General features: G+C 49.8%; 1 protein-coding gene across 1 annotated transcript; it reads left to right on the forward strand.

The window, feature by feature from the left end:
• Positions 1-10: 10 nt before the first annotated feature.
• Positions 11-21,586, forward strand: cfap69 (cilia and flagella associated protein 69; the record flags this gene model as incomplete). The annotated part of the gene is made up of 17 exons (XM_079879394.1): positions 11-409; positions 1,165-1,221; positions 1,293-1,358; positions 1,904-2,013; positions 2,092-2,168; positions 3,933-4,031; positions 4,110-4,262; positions 4,352-4,529; positions 4,888-5,011; positions 5,087-5,135; positions 5,214-5,335; positions 5,531-5,753; positions 6,051-6,215; positions 6,319-6,434; positions 6,519-6,637; positions 16,842-16,923; positions 21,362-21,586. The coding sequence occupies exons 1-17, from the start codon at positions 341-343 to the stop codon at positions 21,584-21,586; spliced, it is 2,034 nt and encodes a 677-aa protein (XP_079735520.1). The 5' UTR covers positions 11-340.
• Between the last annotated feature and the right edge of the window lie 1,878 nt (positions 21,587-23,464).

Here is a 23,464-nt window from a genome sequence, read left to right on the forward strand (position 1 = left end):
GCTTAACAACACACGTCAAAATAAAAGCCCCCCTCTCTGTACTCTCTGTACTCGCAGTTGTCTGACATTATAGTGTGGATGCATGAAAGTAGTCGCGTTTCTTTAGAAATGTTTGCTCAGTTTATTGTGTAAATTAAGAAACAGAGAGGAGAGCTTCAGCTTTGCGTTTCAAGGGGAGGTTTGTCTCAAGCGGCGCTCCGTAGCTGCACGCGTTACTATGGCGACCGCCGCGCGTCCTGATCCGCCTATAAACACCAGCCGCCGCTGCTGCTGTTCATGAAGGGTTCTGAACATGAGACTCGAGCAGTGACTCGTGCAGTGGATCAGACTGAGATCAGACATGCTGTCCAGCGCGCCGCCCGCGAGAAGCTTCCTTCAGAAACGCGTTGTGACCGAGAGAAAGTCTGAGGTGAGTCTATGTCTGTCCGAACTCTGTGTCAGTGACTCGGTTCTGTGAGACTCTGTCCGACCTGCGTGTCAGTGACTCGGTTCTGTGAGTCTCTGTCCGAACTGCGTGTCAGTGACTCGGTTCTGTGAGTCTCTGTCCGAACTGTGTGTCAGTGACTTGGTTCTGTGAGTCTCTGTCCGAACTCTGTGTCAGTGACTCGGTTCTGTGAGACTCTGTCCGAACTCTATGTCAGTGACTCGATTCGGTGAGTCTCTGTCCGAACTCTGTGTCCGTGACTCGATTCGGTGAGTCTCTGTCCGAACTCTGTGTCCGTGATTCGATTCGGTGAGTCTCTTTCCGAACTCTGTGTCCGTGACTCGGTTCGGTGAGTCCCTGTCCGAACTCTGTGTCCGTGACTCGGTTCGGTGAGTCTCTGTCCGAACTCTGTGTCCGTGACTCGGTTCGGTGAGTCTCTGTCCGAACTCTGTGTCCGTGACTCGGTTCGGTGAGTCTCTGTCCGAACTCTGTGTCCGTGACTCGGTTCGGTGAGTCTCTGTCTGAACTCTGTGTCCGTGACTCGGTTCGGTGAGTCTCTGTCCGAACTCTGTGTCCGTGACTCGGTTCGGTGAGTCTCTGTCCGAACTCTGTGTCCGTGACTCGGTTCGGTGAGTCTCTGTCCGAACTCTGTGTCCGTGACTCGGTTCGGTGAGTCTCTGTCCGAACTCTGTGTCCGTGACTCGGTTCGGTTGATTCTGACTGACTGCTGTGTTTTTCAGGCTGTGGGATTCGCGGATCTCTCCAGAGTCGTCCAGTTGCTGCAGGATCCGCTCTCAGTAAGACTCGGTTTGCTTGAATTATGCTGAATTATTATGGGCTCGTTTTTCAGTTTCTCTCTTTTTTTCAGTCGTCGTTAAAAGAAAGACAGATTTTCATCTTGAGGAAGGTGGTAAAAAGATGCCAGCGTGGATTTGTATCCTTAGAGTTTCACATAGAAGAATTTGGCAAAACAAATAAAAAAAAGCCCTTTTAAAGCTGACCTGTGTAAGTGAGATGTTGCTCTTCTGCACGTGTGAGTGAGGGCGAGTCTATACGGCACAGACTGCTCCACAACAGAATCAATGATGAAACTTCATCAGATAGGAGACTAACTCAGACTCTCTGCAGAAGACAAGAGAGAGTCAATATTCAGATCAGTTCAACACAAAGTTGTATATAGCATGTTTATTATTTTTATGCTCCCAAGCCGTCTCTGATTGGCTGGCGGGGAAGCACGTCACGTGTGTTATGTAGTATACAGTGTGAGTAATTATTTCTGGTGACGTCAGCGTCCTCTGAGGAAGTCCCTGGAGTCTCACTGCATCCTCTAGAATCAGCATTTTCCAGCTTTAATTATAACTCGACAGGGTTTCCATGATGTGATGCCTGTTAGCCTCAAGCTCTCTGTGGGATAATCTGCTGTTATTATATTGTGATGATGATGATGATGATGATAAACACTTTCCTTAAAATGTCAAGCTTTTGAGGGATCTCGCTGACATATGTAAGATTCTGAACCTCTGTGCTGAGAAAGTGGCCGATCACCCGGAATATGCCAGAGTCCTCTGTGATCTACTGCAGATCTGCGGGTGAGGCTTCCAGTCTAAAGTCTGTATAGGCCATTGAGCACGGAAGTCTTTATGAACTAATCCATGCTTGTCTTCAAGTCTTCCCTTCCTGAAGGAGAAGGCGTCGGATGAGATGAAGTTCGCCGCTGTGGCCGCAGACTGTGTGTCTCAGATGGGTGAGTTACAGCTAACTCTCGTTCACCACACAATGACCAGGAGACAATATTTCACATAAAGAAAAGAAGAAGAATCTCTTGTCATGGCACTTTCTGCATTGTGACGTTCAGTTCAGGACAGCTTTCCTCTCAAATTCTCATTACCATAATGCAAATCATTATGTATTTAAAAAATATTTTTATATATAGGCTAATATAGCTATATAATACTCTGAACTGTGATACAGGTCAAATGTTTAAAATAATTAAGATTTTAATGTGTCTGAAAGAGTCTCTTCTGCTCACCAAGGCTGCATTTATTTGATAAAAAATACAGTAAAACAGTGAAATATTATGGCAATGTAAATCAGCTGTTTTCTATGTGATTATATAGTAAACTGTAATTTATTCCTGTGATCAAAGCTGAATTTTCAGCATCATTACTCCAGTCTTCAGGGTCACATGATCCTTCAGAACATCTTAGGTTCCAATGAGGTGCATTGGATTCAAAGCCCGGTACGCACACTCGGGCCGGCCAGAACTGGGCTATCCACACCCTGAAGGACTCTCTCCAGAGCTCCCGGGAGTTGAACAACCGGGGAAACTGTCCTCGGCCATGGCTGCAACCCTAGAACAGCTGGACACACGAGGGAGAACCAGAGCCCCCCGCGTGTCGCTGTCGGAGACTCAAATAGTTCCACTCCACATGAGCTCCACCTCCTCTTGGTGGGTCTCCATTCCCCGGGCCTCGACAGGAGTTCTGCTCCCTGAATCTGGTGCCCAGGGGTTAGTGCTTTCCTGAGCCCAAAGGAGGATCTACATGCCAGTTTGCAAAGTGTGCGCGACTGCAGACCACCCTGATGATTTGTTTAACCGATTGGCTTGTGCGACAATGCGTCATGTGAATTTCACGGTCGAGTTGACATTTTTCATCTTGCGCGGAAGACGTGATTGAGGCGAATATCGAACGTTTGCTGCAACCGCGTCGCCCAATTCGCGTCATTTCACGTCTTTGCATTAACTTTGTATGTAATCTACTCGCGCAAATAATTAAATTTGCGTTTGGTGTGAACACGCCATTACACAACAACAAGCAGCTCCCAGCACAAGACCCGGGACAGGACCCAAGGCTTCTTCCACATCACCAGAGCACAAAGCACCTGCGCATAACCCAGACCATGCAGAACGGGTCGGCCCTCAGGGAACCCCCTGCTCTTGAGCCACCGCTGGAAAGGTCTTGTGTACAGCAGGCCAGAAGGTTGCCATCAGACCTAACTGTCTTGAAACTGTTTGACAGTGAGTGACAGGCCTAGCTTTATCTTGCTCACGGCTGTGAGGATGGAATCGATACGGGCAGGAGATAGATGTCCTGCATCGTCATCGAATCCCACACCACGCCTAAAGAAGTGGTCCTCGATAATAAAGCACACTAAAAGGAAATCATTCTAATGTGATGATTTGCTGCTCAAGAAACTTTTCTGATTATTATCAATGTTGAAAACCATTGTGCTGCTTCAGATCCAGGGTTTTGATTGATAGAGTAAAACAAAGAACTGTATGACAGTAATGAGAATCACAATATATAATGATTAATAAAAGCGCAAAAATGTAAACTTTTACAAGTAAAATATTTTGAAGGGTTTACTATGCTGAATGTCACAATGCTAATATATACTTTGATTTCTTTATGTAAAGAATAATTACTCATTTATGTGTTGATATGTTACCCATCCAGATTATTGATGCATGTATGATAGATTGAGTGATAATGGCGTGTGACGGCAGGTTATCTGATGAGGATCCCGTTGCCGGAGGTCAGACAGCAGATCTGCGCTTCTGTTATATCCTTCTACAGCCACAGCACACACACACACTGCTCTGACGGTGGGTGGCGTGACTCTTCAAGTGTGCAAACGTTCAGGTTTAGGGGTGGTGTTTATCGTGTGTGTGTGTGTGTGTCAGGTGTCTATCCCACGCATGTGGACTACCGAGGGCTGACGGTGGAGCGCAGTGGTCTGGCCGAGACCCTCGTCATGTCACTGGCCCTGATGGAGAACCAGCTGTCAGTCAAACTGCGTCTCCTTCAGACCCTGCAGATCCTTTCCAGGACATCAGGTGAACACACACACACACACACACACACACACACCAGAGATCTGTAGATCTGAAACCTGAATGAAACACGTGCTGGTGTGTGTTGGCAGAGGTGAACTGTAGTTTAATGCTGAGAGTTCAGGCTGCGCAGAAGATCTGCTTCCACATGAGTGAGTGTGACCCGTCCGGACCGGTTCTGTTCCGCTGCTCGGAGATCCTGTGGAACCTTCTGGAGAACGGCTCTCGGGAAGAGGTGACGGCCCAGCTCAGCAACCCCGACTGCATCGCGTGAGTCGATCATCACATGACCAACGTTCATCAAGAGTTACTGAAGGGCGTTAAATGTTCATCATCGTAACAGCACAAGTACACAGAAAGTAAATGACTGTAATACAATGATTTACAACCAGCATAAATTAAAAGTGTGAGTTCTTTGGCTTGACAGTAATAGGGATTTCATGGTGTGCTGTAAAAATGTCACTGTCATGAAATGCCTCTTTTTCTAATGTTTTTCCTTTTGATTTTGGGGTCGAGTATGAGCTGAGCATGAACGTTCTCTCGTCAGGTCAAGGTCAGATATTAATGAGCACATGAGAATCTGAATGCCGCCTCTAATCAATCCTGTGTTTTCTCTTCTGCATGGCAGATCTTTGAAGGAAGCATTTCTCAATCAGCTTCTCAACGGATTCCGGCATTATGATCGTCAGCTGAGGAACGACCTGCTAGTGCTGCTGTCTCTGATCGCTTCGAACCCGAACGCTCCTCTGATCGTGAGTCCATCGTCCTCACTGCCGTAAACTCCACAACGCTCACGCTCTTCTTCACGAGCTCTCTGTGTGTTTCAGGAGAGCGGGTTTGTCAAGCATCTCACGCTGATTGTCACGTTCCCTGAGCGTAAGTATTGGTGTTTTTCATTAGCGTTCGTTCAGCTCCGTGGCCTCGAATGAAGATCTGTGAACTCGTGTTTCTCAGTGAAGAGCCACAATCCTCTGGTGCGAAACCTTAAGCTGTCCTTCAACCACGAGGACTTCGAGATGAAGAAGCTCTTGTTGAATGTGATCGTTGTCCTGTCGAGAGATCTGGCTGCCCTGCAGGTGAGATGATGCTAGCATGCATTACACAACAGCTCACAATCATTTAAACCTGTATGGCTTTTCTTCTTCTGTGGAGCACAGAGAGAGATGTTTAGCAGAATGCGCACAATGCTCTTCTCCGTGTGAGCTCTTGAAGCCTGTCCCTTCAGTGCACGCGTGTGTGTGCTTGTGTGTGTGTGTGTGTGTGGTGAGCAGCTGTTTAGGGAGGGCCGGGTGATGCTGGGCCTGATGCTCCTGATTAAGCCCCGGTCCCCGGAGCCCCGGAGCAGGTGCAGTTGGACCCCTGGCCAGCAGGAGGAGCTGCAGCTCCAGGCGCTGGCGTGTCTGAGCTCTCTGGCTCCTCTGATGCTGGACGACTACATGACGTGTCAGGGGAACACACTCCTGCTGCTGCTGCTCGACTGGTGTCTTCAGGAAGGTACCGCACCATCACTGCCAGCACACTATATAAGCTATCTATGTCCACATTAGGGGTCCTTTATGCCCTTTTACAAAGTCTTGATTTTGTTTTAGGGTGTACTGGAATATGCTTTCATGCTTGATTGTTCAAAAAACACATTATTTTTCACATATTTTACATTATTACAGCACCTTTCTCCCCAGTCTGGCTCAAACGCGATGTTCATGTTTCGATGATTATAAATACTCTGATTCAGTACAGATACTGAAAAGATGTACTTTGTGCTGATCGGTCTCTTCATGGTTCTGTGGTCAGACTCCTTCAGTGGGCGGGGCCACAGTTTCCATGGCAGCGGTGGGCGGGGCGGGAAGAAGGCCCAGATGAGGTACTGTGTCCGAGTGCTCAGATCCGTGGTTTCCCTGGACCTCGAGGCGCTCCGGCAGGATCTGTGCGATCAGGGGGCGATCGGGCAGCTTCTGGGTGAGTGTGTGTGAGAGAGAGAGTGTGTGTGGCGTATCACAGCACTCACTGCTGAAATACTGAAGACTAACTCTGTGTGTGTGTGTGTGTGTGTGTGTGTTAGGGACGCTGCGCTGGTTCATAGGGAGACCGGAGGCCGAGGATGCCGTGTCTCTGGAGATTCAGATCGACTCCCAGTTCATTCTGTCTGTCCTCTGTGAGGGAGACATGCACAGGAAGGTGAGACACATCATGCTTATATCATATAGACTAGCACTTAACACTTAACTAGCACGGGTTAAACGAGTACACCTGTGTGTTCAGGAGTTGTTCGGCAGTGACGGTGTGGAGATGCTGATTCAGTATTTGAGTTTGGACGCCGCTCTGATCTTCAGTGGTTTGGGTCATAATAAACTGCTGCTGTCCACCGTCGACTGCGTTTGGTGAGACTCGCGTGTTTATTTCTCTATGGGAAACTCGCTGGGAATGACTCACATCCGGAAAGTATTCACAGCACTTCACTTTTTCCACATTTTGTTATGCTACAGCTTTATTTCAAAATAGATTAAATCAATTATGTTCCTCAAAATTCTACAAACAATACCCCATAATGACAACCCCAAGAAGTTTGTTTAAAATCTTTGCAAATTTATTAAAAATAAAAACCAAAAAAAATCACATGTACATAAGTATTCACAGCCTTTGCCATGACACTCAAAATTGAGCTCAGGTGCATTCTGTTTCCACTGATCATCCTTGAGATGTTTCTACAACTGGATTGGAGTCCACCTGTGGTAAACTCAGTTGACTGGACATGATTTGGAAAGGCACACACCTGTCTGTATAAGGTCCCACAGTTAACAGTGCCTGTCAGAGCACAAACCAAGCCATGATGTCCAAGGAATTGTCTGTAGACCTCCGAGACAGGATTGTGTCGAGGCCCAGATCTGGGGAAGGGTACAGAAACATTTCTGCAGCGTTGAAGGTCCCAATGTGCACAGTGGCCTCCATCATCTGTAAATGGAAGAAGTGTGGAACCACCAGGACTCTTCCTAGAGCTGAGCGATCTGGGTAGAAGGGCCTCAGTCAGGGAGGAGACCCAGAACCCGATGGTCCCTCTGACAGAGCTCCAGTGTTTCTCTGTGGAGAGAGGAGAACCTTCCAGAAGAACAGCCATCTCTGCAGCTCTCCACCAATCAGGCCTGAGAACCTTCCAGAAGAACAGCCATCTCTGCAGCTCTCCACCAATCAGGCCTGAGAACCTTCCAGAAGAACAGCCATCTCTGCAGCTCTCCACCAATCAGGGATGAGAACCTTCCAGAAGAACAACCATCTCTGCAGCTCTCCACCAATCAGGCCTGAGAACCTTCCAGAAGAACAGCCATCTCTGCAGCTCTCCACCTATCAGGCCTGAGAACCTTCCAGAAGAACAGCCATCTCTGCAGCTCTCCACCAATCAGGGATGAGAACCTTCCAGAAGAACAACCATCTCTGCAGCTCTCCACCAATCAGGCCTGAGAACCTTCCAGAAGAACAACCATCTCTCAGCTCTCCACCTATCAGGCCTGAGAACCTTCCAGAAGAACAACCATCTCTGCAGAACTCCACCAATCAGGCCTGAGAACCTTCCAGAAGAACAACCATCTCTGCAGCTCTCCACCAATCAGGCCTGAGAACCTTCCAGAAGAACAGCCATCTCTGCAGCTCTCCACCAATCAGGCCTGAGAACCTTCCAGAAGAACAGCCATCTCTGCAGCTCTCCACCAATCAGGGATGAGAACCTTCCAGAAGAACAACCATCTCTGCAGCTCTCCACCAATCAGGCCTGAGAACCTTCCAGAAGAACAGCCATCTCTGCAGCTCTCCACCTATCAGGCCTGAGAACCTTCCAGAAGAACAGCCATCTCTGCAGCTCTCCACCAATCAGGGATGAGAACCTTCCAGAAGAACAACCATCTCTGCAGCTCTCCACCAATCAGGCCTGAGAACCTTCCAGAAGAACAACCATCTCTCAGCTCTCCACCTATCAGGCCTGAGAACCTTCCAGAAGAACAGCCATCTCTGCAGAACTCCACCAATCAGGCCTGAGAACCTTCCAGAAGAACAACCATCTCTCAGCACTCCACCAATCAGGGACGAGAACCTTCCAGAAGAACAACCATCTCTGCAGCTCTCCACCAATCAGGCCTGAGAACCTTCCAGAAGAACAACCATCTCTCAGCACTCCACCAATCAGGCCTGAGAACCTTCCAGAAGAACAGCCACCTCTGCAGCTCTCCACCTATCAGGCCTGAGAACCTTCCAGAAGAACAACCATCTCTCAGCACTCCACCAATCAGGCCTGAGAACCTTCCAGAAGAACAGCCATCTCTGCAGCTCTCCACCAATCAGGCCTGAGAACCTTCCAGAAGAACAGCCACCTCTGCAGCTCTCCACCAATCAGGCCTGAGAACCTTCCAGAAGAACAGCCATCTCTGCAGCTCTCCACCAATCAGGCCTGAGAACCTTCCAGAAGAACAGCCACCTCTGCAGCTCTCCACCTATCAGGCCTGAGAACCTTCCAGAAGAACAACCATCTCTCAGCACTCCACCAATCAGGCCTGAGAACCTTCCAGAAGAACAGCCACCTCTGCAGCTCTCCACCTATCAGGCCTGAGAACCTTCCAGAAGAACAACCATCTCTCAGCACTCCACCAATCAGGCCTGAGAACCTTCCAGAAGAACAGCCACCTCTGCAGCTCTCCACCTATCAGGCCTGAGAACCTTCCAGAAGAACAACCATCTCTCAGCACTCCACCAATCAGGCCTGAGAACCTTCCAGAAGAACATCCACCTCTGCAGCTCTCCACCTATCAGGCCTGAGAACCTTCCAGAAGAACAACCATCTCTCAGCACTCCACCAATCAGGCCTGAGAACCTTCCAGAAGAACAGCCATCTCTCAGCACTCCACCAATCAGGCCTGAGAACCTTCCAGAAGAACAGCCATCTCTGCAGCTCTCCACCAATCAGGCCTGAGAACCTTCCAGAAGAACAGCCACCTCTGCAGCTCTCCACCAATCAGGCCTGAGAACCTTCCAGAAGAACAACCATCTCTGCAGCTCTCCACCAATCAGGCCTGAGAACCTTCCAGAAGAACAACCATCTCTCAGCACTCCACCAATCAGGCCTGAGAACCTTCCAGAAGAACAGCCATCTCTGCAGCTCTCCACCAATCAGGCCTGAGAACCTTCCAGAAGAACAGCCACCTCTGCAGCTCTCCACCAATCAGGCCTGAGAACCTTCCAGAAGAACAACCATCTCTCAGCACTCCACCAATCAGGCCTGAGAACCTTCCAGAAGAACAGCCACCTCTGCAGCTCTCCACCTATCAGGCCTGAGAACCTTCCAGAAGAACAACCATCTCTCAGCACTCCACCAATCAGGCCTGAGAACCTTCCAGAAGAACAGCCATCTCTGCAGCTCTCCACCAATCAGGCCTGAGAACCTTCCAGAAGAACAACCATCTCTCCAGCTCTCCACCAATCAGGCTTAAGAACCTTCCAGAAGAACAACCATCTCTGCAGCTCTCCACCAATCAGGCCTGAGAACCTTCCAGAAGAACAACCATCTCTCAGCACTCCACCAATCAGGCCTGAGAACCTTACAGAAGAACAACCATCTCTCAGCACTCCACCAATCAGGCCTGAGAACCTTCCAGAAGAACAGCCATCTCTGCAGCTCTCCACCAATCAGGCCTGAGAACCTTCCAGAAGAACAACCATCTCTCCAGCTCTCCACCAATCAGACCTGAGAACCTTCCAGAAGAACAGCCATCTCTGCAGCTCTCCACCAATCAGGCCTGAGAACCTTCCAGAAGAACAACCATCTCTCCAGCTCTCCACCAATCAGGCTTAAGAACCTTCCAGAAGAACAACCATCTCTGCAGCTCTCCACCAATCAGGCCTGAGAACCTTCCAGAAGAACAACCATCTCTCAGCACTCCACCTATCAGGCCTGAGAACCTTCCAGAAGAACAACCATCTCTCAGCACTCCACCAATCAGGCCTGAGAACCTTCCAGAAGAACAGCCATCTCTGCAGCTCTCCACCAATCAGGCCTGAGAACCTTCCAGAAGAACAACCATCTCTCCAGCTCTCCACCAATCAGACCTGAGAACCTTCCAGAAGAACAGCCATCTCTGCAGCTCTCCACCAATCAGGCCTGAGAACCTTCCAGAAGAACAGCCATCTCTGCAGCTCTCCACCAATCAGACCTGAGAACCTTCCAGAAGAACAGCCATCTCTGCAGCTCTCCACCAATCAGACCTGAGAACCTTCCAGAAGAACAGCCATCTCTGCAGCTCTCCACCAATCAGGGATGAGCACCTTCCAGAAGAACAACCATCTCTCAGCACTCCACCAATCAGGCCTGAGAACCTTCCAGAAGAACAACCATCTCTCAGCACTCCACCAATCAGGCCTGAGAACCTTCCAGAAGAACAACCATCTCTCAGCACTCCACCAATCAGGGATGAGCACCTTCCAGAAGAACAACCATCTCTCCAGCTCTCCACCAATCAGGCCTGAGAATCTTCCAGAAGAACAACCATCTCTCTGCACTCCACCAATCAGGCCTGAGAACCTTCCAGAAGAACAACCATCTCTCAGCACTCCACCAATCAGGGATGAGCACCTTCCAGAAGAACAACCATCTCTCAGCACTCCACCAATCAGGCCTGAGAACCTTCCAGAAGAACAACCATCTCTCAGCACTCCACCAATCAGGGATGAGCACCTTCCAGAAGAACAACCATCTCTCCAGCTCTCCACCAATCAGGCCTGAGAATCTTCCAGAAGAACAACCATCTCTCAGCACTCCACCAATCAGGCCTGAGAACCTTCCAGAAGAACAACCATCTCTCAGCACTCCACCAATCAGGGATGAGCACCTTCCAGAAGAACAACCATCTCTCAGCACTCCACCAATCAGGCCTGAGAACCTTCCAGAAGAATAGCCATCTCTCCAGCTCTCCACCAATCAGGCCTGAGAACCTTCCAGAAGAACAACCATCTCTGCAGCTCTCCACCTATCAGGCCTGAGAACCTTCCAGAAGAACAGCCACCTCTCCAGCTCTCCACCAATCAGACCTGAGAACCTTCCAGAAGAACAACCATATCTGCAGCTCTCCACCAATCAGGCATGAGAACCTTCCAGAAGAACAACCATCTCTGCAGCTCTCCACCAATCAGGCCTGAGAACCTTCCAGAAGAACAGCCACCTCTGCAGCTCTCCACCAATCAGGCCTGAGAACCTTCCAGAAGAACAACCATCTCTCCAGCTCTCCACCTATCAGGCCTGAGAACCTTCCAGAAGAACAACCATCTCTCCAGCTCTCCACCAATCAGGCCTGAGAACCTTCTAGAAGAACAGCCATCTCTGCAGCTCTCCACCAATCAGGCCTGAGAACCTTCCAGAAGAACAGCCACCTCTGCAGCTCTCCACCAATCAGGGATGAGCACCTTCCAGAAGAACAACCATCTCTGCAGCTCTCCACCAATCAGACCTGAGAACCTTCCAGAAGAACAGCCACCTCTGCAGCTCTCCACCAATCAGGGATGAGCACCTTCCAGAAGAACAACCATCTCTGCAGCTCTCCACCAATCAGACCTGAGAACCTTCCAGAAGAACAACCATCTCTGCAGCTCTCCACCAATCAGGCCTGAGAACCTTCCAGAAGAACAACCATCTCTGCAGCTCTCCACCTATCAGGCCTGAGAACCTTCCAGAAGAACAACCATCTCTGCAGCTCTCCACCAATCAGGCCTGAGAACCTTCCAGAAGAACAACCATCTCTACAGCTCTCCACCAATCAGACCTGAGAACCTTCCAGAAGAACAGCCACCTCTGCAGCTCTCCACCAATCAGGCCTGAGAACCTTCCAGAAGAACAACCATCTCTGCAGCTCTCCACCTATCAGGCCTGAGAACCTTCCAGAAGAACAACCATCTCTGCAGCTCTCCACCAATCAGGCCTGAGAACCTTCCAGAAGAACAACCATCTCTACAGCTCTCCACCAATCAGACCTGAGAACCTTCCAGAAGAACAGCCATCTCTGCAGCTCTCCACCAATCAGGCCTGAGAACCTTCCAGAAGAACAGCCACCTCTGCAGCTCTCCACCAATCAGGGATGAGCACCTTCCAGAAGAACAACCATCTCTGCAGCTCTCCACCAATCAGACCTGAGAACCTTCCAGAAGAACAGCCACCTCTGCAGCTCTCCACCAATCAGGGATGAGCACCTTCCAGAAGAACAACCATCTCTGCAGCTCTCCACCAATCAGACCTGAGAACCTTCCAGAAGAACAACCATCTCTGCAGCTCTCCACCAATCAGGCCTGAGAACCTTCCAGAAGAACAACCATCTCTGCAGCTCTCCACCTATCAGGCCTGAGAACCTTCCAGAAGAACAACCATCTCTGCAGCTCTCCACCAATCAGGCCTGAGAACCTTCCAGAAGAACAACCATCTCTCTGCACTCCACCAATCAGGCATGAGAACCTTCCAGAAGAACAACTATCTCTCAGCACTCCACCAATCAGACCTGAGAACCTTCCAGAAGAACAACCATCTCTGCAGCACTGCACCAATCAGACCTGAGAACCTTCCAGAAGAACAACCATCTCTGCAGCTCTCCACCAATCAGGCCTGAGAACCTTCCAGAAGAACAGCCACCTCTGCAGCTCTCCACCAATCAGGCCTGAGAACCTTCCAGAAGAACAACCATCTCTCCAGCTCTCCACCTATCAGGCCTGAGAACCTTCCAGAAGAACAACCATCTCTGCAGCTCTCTACCTATCAGGCCTGAGAACCTTCTAGAAGAATAGCCATCTCTGCAGCTCTCCACCTATCAGGCCTGAGAACCTTCCAGAAGAACAACCATCTCTCAGCACTCCACCAATCAGGCCTGAGAACCTTCCAGAAGAATAGCCATCTCTGCAGCTCTCCACCAATCAGACCTGAGAACTTTCCAGAAGAACAGCCATCTCTGCAGCTCTCCACCAATCAGGGATGAGCACCTTCCAGAAGAACAACCATCTCTCCAGCTCTCCACCAATCAGGCCTGAGAATCTTCCAGAAGAACAACCATCTCTGCAGCTCTCCACCAATCAGACCTGAGAACCTTCCAGAACAACCATCTCTGCAGCTCTCCACCAATCAGGCCTGAGAACCTTCCAGAAGAACAACCATCTCTCAGCACTCCACCAATCAGGCCTGAGAATCTTCCAGAAGAACAACCATCTCTCAGCACTCCACCAATCAGGCCTGAGAATCTTCCAGAAGAACAACCATCTCTCAGCACTCCACCAATCAGGCCTGAGAACCTTCCAGAAGAACAACCATCTCTCAGCACTCCACCAATCAGGGATGAGCACCTTCCAGAAGAACAACCATCTCTCAGCACTCCACCAATCAGGCCTGAGAACCTTCCAGAAGAATAGCCATCTCTCCAGCTCTCCACCAATCAGGCCTGAGAACCTTCCAGAAGAACAACCATATCTGCAGCTCTCCACCAATCAGGCATGAGAACCTTCCAGAAGAACAGCCATCTCTGCAGCTCTCCACCAATCAGGCCTGAGAACCTTCCAGAAGAACAACCATCTCTGCAGCTCTCCCAGACCTGAAGGACCCTCAGATCATGAGAAACAAAATTCTCTGGTCTAATGAAACAAAGATTGAACTCTTTGGCCTGAATGGCAAGCGTCATGTCTGGAGGAAAGCAGGCACCGCTCATCACCTGGACAATACCATCCCTACAGTGAAGCAGCATCAGCTGTGGGGGTGTTTCTTAGTGGCAGGTACTGGGAGACTCGTCAGGATCGAGGGAAAGATGAGGTACTGGGAGACTTGTCAGGGTCGAGGGAAAGATCTACACTACTACACTACTCTCACACTACAACTTTAACATAGTAGGATGTCCTGTTACTTTATCCTCTACAGTAAAAGACCTGGGTGTTATACTAGACTGCAACCTGTCTTTTGAAAATCATATTTCATATGTTACAAGAACAGCCTTTTTCCACCTTAGAAACATTGCTAAGCTACGTAACATGCTTTCAGTTTCTGACGCAGAAAAGTTAGTTCATGCATTCATGACATCGAGACTAGATTACTGTAATGCTTTATTAGCCGGTTGTCCTGCATCCTTAATAAACAAGCTACAGTTAGTCCAAAATGTCGCCGCTAGAGTTCTTACTAGATCAAGAAAATATGATCATATAACACCAATTTTATCATCACTACATTGGTTACCTATAAAGTTCCGTATTAATTATAAGGTATTGCTACTGACTTATAAAGCCCTAAACGGCTTAGCTCCAGTCTATTTAACGGATCTTCTATCGCCCTATAATCCATCGCGCTCTTTAAGATCACTAAATTCAAGGCTTTTGGTCATACCTAGGATATCCAGATCCACCAAAGGAGGGAGAGCATTTTCACATTTAGCTCCAAAACTCTGGAATAGTCTTCCTGATACTGTTCGTTGCTCAGACTCGCTCTCCCAGTTTAAAACTAGATTAAAGATGCATCTCTTCAGCCAGGCATTCATATAATACTTTTAATCTTACAGTTAAATCCGACCTCTAGTTCATAAACGCCAGAGGAGAACTGGCCCCCGACTGAGCCTGGGTTCTCCCAAGGTTTTTTTTTTCTCCATTAGGTCACCTGATGGAGTTTTTCGTTTCCTTGCCACTGTTGCCTTTGGCTTGCTCAGTTGGGGATATTTAATTTAATTAATCAATCAACAATACTATTGATCAGCATTACCAAACGTGGACGTTTTCCACTAGAAATAAACATTAATGTATTATTTTAATTTAATACTGTGAAGCTGCTTTGATACAATGTGTATTGTGAAAAAAAGCGCTATATATAAATAAACTTGACTTGACTTGAAAGATGAGGAACTGGGAGACTCGTCAGGATCGAGGAAAAGATGAGGAACTGGGAGACTCGTCAGGATCGAGGAAAAGATGAGGAACTGGGAGACTCGTCAGGGTCGAGGGAAAGATGAGGAACTGGGAGACTCGTCAGGATCGAGGAAAAGATGAGGAACTGGGAGACTCGTCAGGGTCGAGGGAAAGATGAGGAACTGGGAGACTCGTCAGGGTCGAGGGAAAGATGAGGAACTGGGAGACTCGTCAGGGTCGAGGGAAAGATGAGGAACTGGGAGACTCGTCAGGGTCGAGGGAAAGATTGAGGAACTGGGAGACTCGTCAGGGTCGAGGGAAAGATGAGGGACTGGGAGACTCGTCAGGGTCGAGGGAAAGATGAGGAACTGGGAGACTCGTCAGGATCGAGGAAAAGATGAGGAACTGGGAGACTCGTCAGGGTCGAGGGAAAGATGAGGAACTGGGAGACTCGTCAGGGTCGAGGGAAAGATGAGGAACTGGGAGACTCGTCAGGGTCGAGGGAAAGATGAGGAACTGGGAGACTCGTCAGGGTCGAGGGAAAGATGAGGAACTGGGAGACTCGTCAGGGTCGAGGGAAAGATGAGGAACTGGGAGACTCGTCAGGGTCGAGGGAAAGATGAGGAACTGGGAGACTCGTCAGGGTCGAGGGAAAGATTGAGGAACTGGGAGACTCGTCAGGGTCGAGGGAAAGATGAGGGACTGGGAGACTCGTCAGGGTCGAGGGAAAGATGAGGAACTGGGAGACTCGTCAGGATCGAGGAAAAGATGAGGAACTGGGAGACTCGTCAGGGTCGAGGGAAAGATGAGGAACTGGGAGACTCGTCAGGGTCGAGGGAAAGATGAGGAACTGGGAGACTCGTCAGGGTCGAGGGAAAGATGAGGAACTGGGAGACTCGTCAGGGTCGAGGGAAAGATGAGGAACTGGGAGACTCGTCAGGGTCGAGGGAAAGATGAGGAACTGGGAGACTCGTCAGGGTCGAGGGAAAGATGAGGAACTGGGAGACTCGTCAGGGTCGAGGGAAAGATTGAGGAACTGGGAGACTCGTCAGGGTCGAGGGAAAGATGAGGGACTGGGAGACTCGTCAGGGTCGAGGGAAAGATGAGGAACTGGGAGACTCGTCAGGGTCGAGGGAAAGATGAGGAACTGGGAGACTCGTCAGGGTCGAGGGAAAGATGAGGAACTGGGAGACTCGTCAGGGTCGAGGGAAAGATGAGGAACTGGGAGACTCGTCAGGGTCGAGGGAAAGATGAGGAACTGGGAGACTCGTCAGGGTCAAGGGAAAGATGAGGAACTGGGAGACTCGTCAGGGTCGAGGGAAAGATGAGGAACTGGGAGACTCGTCAGGGTCGAGGGAAAGATTGAGGAACTGGGAGACTCGTCAGGGTCGAGGGAAAGATGAGGAACTGGGAGACTCGTCAGGGTCGAGGGAAAGATGAGGAACTGGGAGACTCGTCAGGGTCGAGGGAAAGATGAGGGACTAGGAGACTCAAAGAGACTTGAGGCTGTAATTGGTGCCAAAGGTGCTTCAAAAATGTATTGAGCAAAGTATTGAAAAAAATTAGCCTAATTTAATCCATTTTGGAATAAGGCTGTAACATGAAGCGCTGTGAGTACTTTCCGGATGCACTGTAAATACAGGGAAAATCTCCTCTTATTTACTTCTTGCCAAATATGATTTCTTCTCTTCTGTGCAGGTCATGTGTTGTGGGCTGTTTCGGGACGGAGGACGTGTTTGTGGCGGGAGGTGGAGTTGATCTGCTCCTTCAGCGGCTGCAGGTGCAAACATTCAGCATGAGTGTGTGTTCGACTGGAGTGTGTGTTCGACTGGAGTGTGTGTTCGACTGGAGTGTGTGTTCGACTGGAGTGTGTGTTCGACTGGAGTGTGTGTTCGACTGGAGTGTGTGTTTGACTGGCGTGTGTTGGACTGGAATGTGTTCGACTGGCGTGTGTGTTTGACTGCCGTGTGTTTGACTGCCGTGTGTTGGACTGGCGTGTGTTCGCCTGGCATGTGTTGGACTGGCGTGTGTTGGACTGGCGTGTGTTCGCCTGGCGTGTGTTGGACTGGCGTGTGTGTTTGACTGGCGTGTGTTGGACTGGCGTGTGTTGGACTGGCGTTTGTGGCGTGTGTTTGACTGACGTGTTTCAACTGGCGTGTGTTCGACTGGAGTGTATTGGACTGGCGTGTGTTTGACTGGAGTGTGTTGGACTGGCGTTTGTGGTGTGTGTGGCGTGTGTTTGACTGACGTGTGTGGCGTGTTTCAACTTGCGTGTGTTTGACTGGCGTGTGTTCACCTGGAGTGTGTTTGACTGGCTTGTGTGTTTGACTGCCGTGTGTTGGCCTGGCGTGTGTTGGACTGGCATGTGTTGGACTGGATGTGTTCGCCTGGCGTGTGTTCGACTGGAGTGTGTGTTTGACTGCCGTGTGTTCGACTGACATATGTTCGCCTGCCGTGTGTTGGACTGGAGTGTGTTGGACTGGCATTTGTGGCGTGTGTTTGACTGACGTGTGTGGCGTGTGTGGAGTGTGTTCGACTGGAGTGTGTTCGACTGGAGTGTGTTCGACTGGAGTGTGTTCGACTGGAGTGTGTTCGACTGGAGTGTGTTCGACTGGAGTGTGTTCGACTGGAGTGTGTTGGACTGGAGTGTGTTGGACTGGAGTGTATTTGACTGGAGTCTGTTCGACTGGCGTGTGTTCACCTGGCATGTGTTCACCTGGAGTGTGTTCGACTGGCTTGTGTGTTTGACTGCCGTGTGTTCGCCTGGCGTGTGTTGGACTGGATGTGTTCGCCTGGCGTGTGTTGGACTGGATGTGTTCGCCTGGCGTGTGTTCGACTGGAGTGTGTGTTTGACTGCCGTGTGTTGGACTGGCGTATGTTCGCCTGCCGTGTGTTGGACTGGAGTGTGTTGGACTGGCATTTGTGGCGTGTGTGGCGTGTGTTTGACTGACGTGTGTGGCGTGTGTTCGACTGGAGTCTGTTCGACTGGAGTGTGTTGGACTGACGTGTGTGGCGTGTGTGGCGTGTGTTTGACTGACGTGTGTGGCGTGTGTTCGACTGGAGTCTGTTCGACTGGAGTGTGTTGGACTGGCGTGTGTTTGACTGGCGTGTGTTTGACTGACGTGTGTTCGACTGGCGTGTGTTCGACTGGCGTGTGTTCACCTGGCGTGTGTTCGACTAGCGTGTTTCGACTGGCGTATGTTGGACTGGAGTGTGTTGGACTGGCGTTTGTGGCGTGTGTTTGACTGACGTGTGTGGCGTTTTTCGACTGGCGTGTGTTCGACTGGAGTGTGTGTTTGACTGCTGTGTGTTGGACTGGCGTGTGTTGGACTGGAGTGTGTTCGACTGGAGTCTGTTCGACTGGAGTGTGTTGGACTGGCGTGTGTTTGACTGGCGTGTGTTTGACTGACGTGTGTTCGACTGGCGTGTGTTCGACTGGCGTGTGTTCACCTGGCGTGTGTTCGACTAGCGTGTTTCGACTGGCGTATGTTGGACTGGAGTGTGTTGGACTGGCGTTTGTGGCGTGTGTTTGACTGACGTGTGTGGCGTTTTTCGACTGGCGTGTGTTCGACTGGAGTGTGTGTTTGACTGCTGTGTGTTGGACTGGCGTGTGTTGGACTGGCGTGTGTGGCGTTTTTCGACTGGCGTGTGTTCGACTGGAGTGTGTGTTCGACTGGTGTGTGTTTTTGACTGGCGTGTGTTCGACTGGCGTGTGTGGCGTTTTTCGACTGGCGTGTGTTCGACTGGAGTGTGTTCGACTGGAGTGTGTGTTCGACTGGTGTGTGTTTTTGACTGGCGTGTGTTCGACTGGCGTGTGTGGCGTTTTTCGACTGGCGTGTGTTCGACTGGAGTGTGTGTTCGACTGGTGTTTGTTTTTGACTGGCGTGTGTTCGACTGGCGTGTGTTCGACTGGCGTGTGTTTGACTGGAGTGTGTTCGACTGGAGTGTGTGTTCGACTGGCGTGTGTTTCGACTGGCGTGTGTTTCGACTGGCATATGTTCGACTGGAGTGTGTGAATGAGGCGTGTGTTCGACTGGCTGTGTGGCGTGTGTTCGACTGGCGTGTGTTCGACTGACTGTGTGGCGTGTGTTCGACTGGAGTGTGTTCGACTGGCTGTGTGGCGTGTGTTCGACTGGCGTGTGTTTCGACTGGCTGTGTGGCGTGTGTTTCGACTGGCATGTGTTCGACTGGAGTGTTTGAATGAGGCGTGTGTTCGACTGGCTGTGTGGCGTGTGTTCGACTGGCATGTGTTCGACTGACGTGTGTGGCGTTTTTCGACTGGCGTGTGTTCGACTGGAGTGTGTGTTTGACTGCTGTGTGTTGGACTGTCGTGTTCGCCTGGCGTGTGTTGGACTGGAGTGTGTTGGACTGGAGTGTGTTGGACTGGAGTGTGTGTTCGACTGGCTGTGTGGCGTGTGTTCGACTGGCGTGTGTTTCGACTGGCTGTGTGGCGTGTGTTTCGACTGGCATGTGTTCGACTGGAGTGTTTGAATGAGGCGTGTGTTCGACTGGCTGTGTGGCGTGTGTTCGACTGGCATGTGTTCGACTGACGTGTGTGGCGTTTTTCGACTGGCGTGTGTTCGACTGGAGTGTGTGTTTGACTGCTGTGTGTTGGACTGGCGTGTTCGCCTGGCGTGTGTTGGACTGGAGTGTGTTGGACTGGAGTGTGTTGGACTGGAGTGTGTGTTCGACTGGAGTGTGTGTTCGACTGGAGTGTGTTCGACTAGCGTGTTTCGACTGGCGTATGTTGGACTGGAGTGTGTTGGACTGGCGTTTGTGGCGTGTGTTTGACTGACGTGTGTGGCGTTTTTCGACTGGCGTGTGTTCGACTGGAGTGTGTGTTTGACTGCTGTGTGTTGGACTGGCGTGTTCGCCTGGCGTGTGTTGGACTGGAGTGTGTTGGACTGGAGTGTGTTGGACTGGAGTGTGTTGGACTGGAGTGTGTTGGACTGGAGTGTGTTGGACTGGAGTGTGTTGGACTGGAGTGTGTTCGACTGGAGTGTGTGTTCGACTGGTGTGTGTTTTTGACTGGCGTGTGTTCGACTGGCGTGTGTTCGACTGGCGTGTGTTTGACTGGAGTGTGTTCGACTGGAGTGTGTGTTCGACTGGCGTGTTTCGACTGGCGTGTGTTTGACTGGAGTGTGTTCGACTGGAGTGTGTGTTCGACTGGCGTGTTTCGACTGGCGTGTGTTTCGACTGGCATATGTTCGACTGGAGTGTGTGAATGAGGCGTGTGTTCGACTGGCTGTTCGATTGGCTTGTACTGGCGTGTGTTCGACTGGCGTGTGTTCGACTGGCGTGTGTTCGACTGGCGTGTGTTCGACTGGCATGTGTTCGACTGGCGTGTGTTCGACTGGCGTGTGTGAATGAGGCGTGTGTTCGACTGGCTGTTCGATTGGCTTGTACTGGCGTGTGTTTGACTGGCGTGTGTTCGACTGGCGTGTGTTCGACTGGCTTGTACTGGCGTGTGTTTGACTGACGTGTGTTCGACTGACGTGTGTTCGACTGGCGTGTGTTCGACTGGCTTGTACTGGCGTGTGTTTGACTGACGTGTGTTCGACTGACGTGTGTTCGACTGGCGTGTGTTCGACTGGCATATGTTCGACTGGAGTGTGTGAATGAGGCGTGTGTTCGACTGGCTGTTCGATTGGCTTGTACTGGCGTGTGTTTGACTGGCGTGTGTTCGACTGGCGTGTGTTCGACTGGCGTGTGTTCGACTGGCTTGTACTGGCGTGTGTTTGACTGGCGTGTGTTCGACTGGCGTGTGTTCGACTGGCTTGTACTGGCGTGTGTTTGACTGACGTGTGTTCGACTGACGTGTGTTCGACTGGCGTGTGTTCGACTGGCGTGTGTTCGACTGGCGTGTGTTCGACTGACATGTGGCCTGTGGTTCGACTGGCGTGTGTGGCGTGTGTTTGACTGGTGTGTGTTCAACTGGCATATGTTCGACTGGTGTGTGTTTGACTGGCGTGTGTTTGAATGGCGTGTTCGACTGGCGTGTGTTCGACTGACCTGTGGCCTGTGGTTCGACTGGCGTGTGTGGCGTGTTTGACTGGCGTATGTGGCGTGTGTTCGACCTGCATGTGTTTCGACTGGCGTGTGTTTGACTGGCGTGTGTTTGACTGGAGTGTGTTTGACTGGAGTGTGTGTTCGACTGGAGTGTGTTTGACTGGAGTGTGTTTGACTGGAGTGTGTTTGACCACATGTGTGATGTGCAGCGGAGCCCCAGACACATGCTGATTGCACTCATCGGGACTCTGCTGGAGCTGTGTGAGAGTCCGCGGGCCGTCACACGTGTGCAGTGCTGGCGTGGCGAGAGAGACGTCACTGCGCCGCAGCTCCTGTTGCAGATCTGGAGGAGTGAGGAGGAGGAGACGGGTATAACGCGAGACCGGCACGGAGTGATTGCAGGTAAGGACACATCAATCAGCCTGAACACATAAAACTGCACAGCTTACTGCAACTCACAGGTCAGGGATTAAAACAGTGCCATGTTCTAGGTAATTGACCAACGGTTCTGGCACTCTGTGTATTCACACCGATCCAGTGTGTTCATTTACACCGATCCAGTGTGTTCATTTACACCGATCCAGTGTGTTCATTTACACCGATCCAGTGTGTTCATTTACACAGATCCAGTGTGTTCATTTACACAGATCCAGTGTGTTCATTTACACAGATCCAGTGTGTTCATTTACACAGATCCAGTGTGTTCATTTACACCGATCCAGTGTGTTCATTTACACAGATCCAGTGTGTTCATTTACACAGATCCAGTGTGTTCATTTACACAGATCCAGTGTGTTCATTTACACAGATCCAGTGTGTTCATTTACACAGATCCAGTGTGTTCATTTACACCGATCCAGTGTGTTCATTTACACAGATCCAGTGTGTTCATTTACACAGATCCAGTGTGTTCATTTACACCGATCCAGTGTGTTCATTTACACAGATCCAGTGTGTTCATTTACACAGATCCAGTGTGTTCATTTACACCGATCCAGTGTGTTCATTTACACCGATCCAGTGTGTTCATTTACACCGATCCAGTGTGTTCATTTACACCGATCCAGTGTGTTCATTTACACAGATGCAGTGTGTTCATTTACACAGATCCAGTGTGTTCATTTACACCGATCCAGTGTGTTCATTTACACAGATCCAGTGTGTTCATTTACACCGATCCAGTGTGTTCATTTACACAGATCCAGTGTGTTCATTTACACCGATCCAGTGTGTTCATTTACACAGATCCAGTGTGTTCATTTACACCGATCCAGTGTGTTCATTTACACAGATCCAGTGTGTTCATTTACACAGATCCAGTGTGTTCATTTACACAGATCCAGTGTGTTCATTTACACAGATCCAGTGTGTTCATTTACACCGATCCAGTGTGTTCATTTACACCGATCCAGTGTGTTCATTTACACCGATCCAGTGTGTTCATTTACACCGATCCAGTGTGTTCATTTACACAGATGCAGTGTGTTCATTTACACAGATCCAGTGTGTTCATTTACACAGATCCAGTGTGTTCATTTACACAGATCCAGTGTGTTCATTTACACAGATGCAGTGTGTTCATTTACACAGATCCAGTGTGTTCATTTACACAGATCCAGTGTGTTCATTTACACAGATCCAGTGTGTTCATTTACACCGATCCAGTGTGTTCATTTACACAGATCCAGTGTGTTCATTTACACAGATCCAGTGTGTTCATTTACACTGATCCAGTGTGTTCATTTACACAGATCCAGTGTGTTCATTTACACCGATCCAGTGTGTTCATTTACACAGATGCAGTGTGTTCATTTACACCGATCCAGTGTGTTCATTTACACAGATCCAGTGTGTTCATTTACACAGATCCAGTGTGTTCATTTACACCGATCCAGTGTGTTCATTTACACTGATCCAGTGTGTTCATTTACACAGATCCAGTGTGTTCATTTACACAGATGCAGTGTGTTCATTTACACAGATCCAGTGTGTTCATTTACACCGATCCAGTGTGTTCATTTACACAGATGCAGTGTGTTCATTTACACCGATGCAGTGTGTTCATTTACACCGATCCAGTGTGTTCATTTACACCGATCCAGTGTGTTCATTTACACCGATCCAGTGTGTTCATTTACACCGATCCAGTGTGTTCATTTACACAGATGCAGTGTGTTCATTTACACAGATGCAGTGTGTTCATTTACACCGATCCAGTGTGTTCATTTACACCGATCCAGTGTGTTCATTTACACAGATCCAGTGTGTTCATTTACACCGATCCAGTGTGTTCATTTACACAGATGCAGTGT

The sequence above is a fragment of the Squalius cephalus genome (genome assembly GCF_949319135.1).
Source record: "Squalius cephalus genome assembly, chromosome: 8".
NCBI classification, from domain to species: Eukaryota; Metazoa; Chordata; class Actinopteri; order Cypriniformes; family Leuciscidae; genus Squalius; species Squalius cephalus.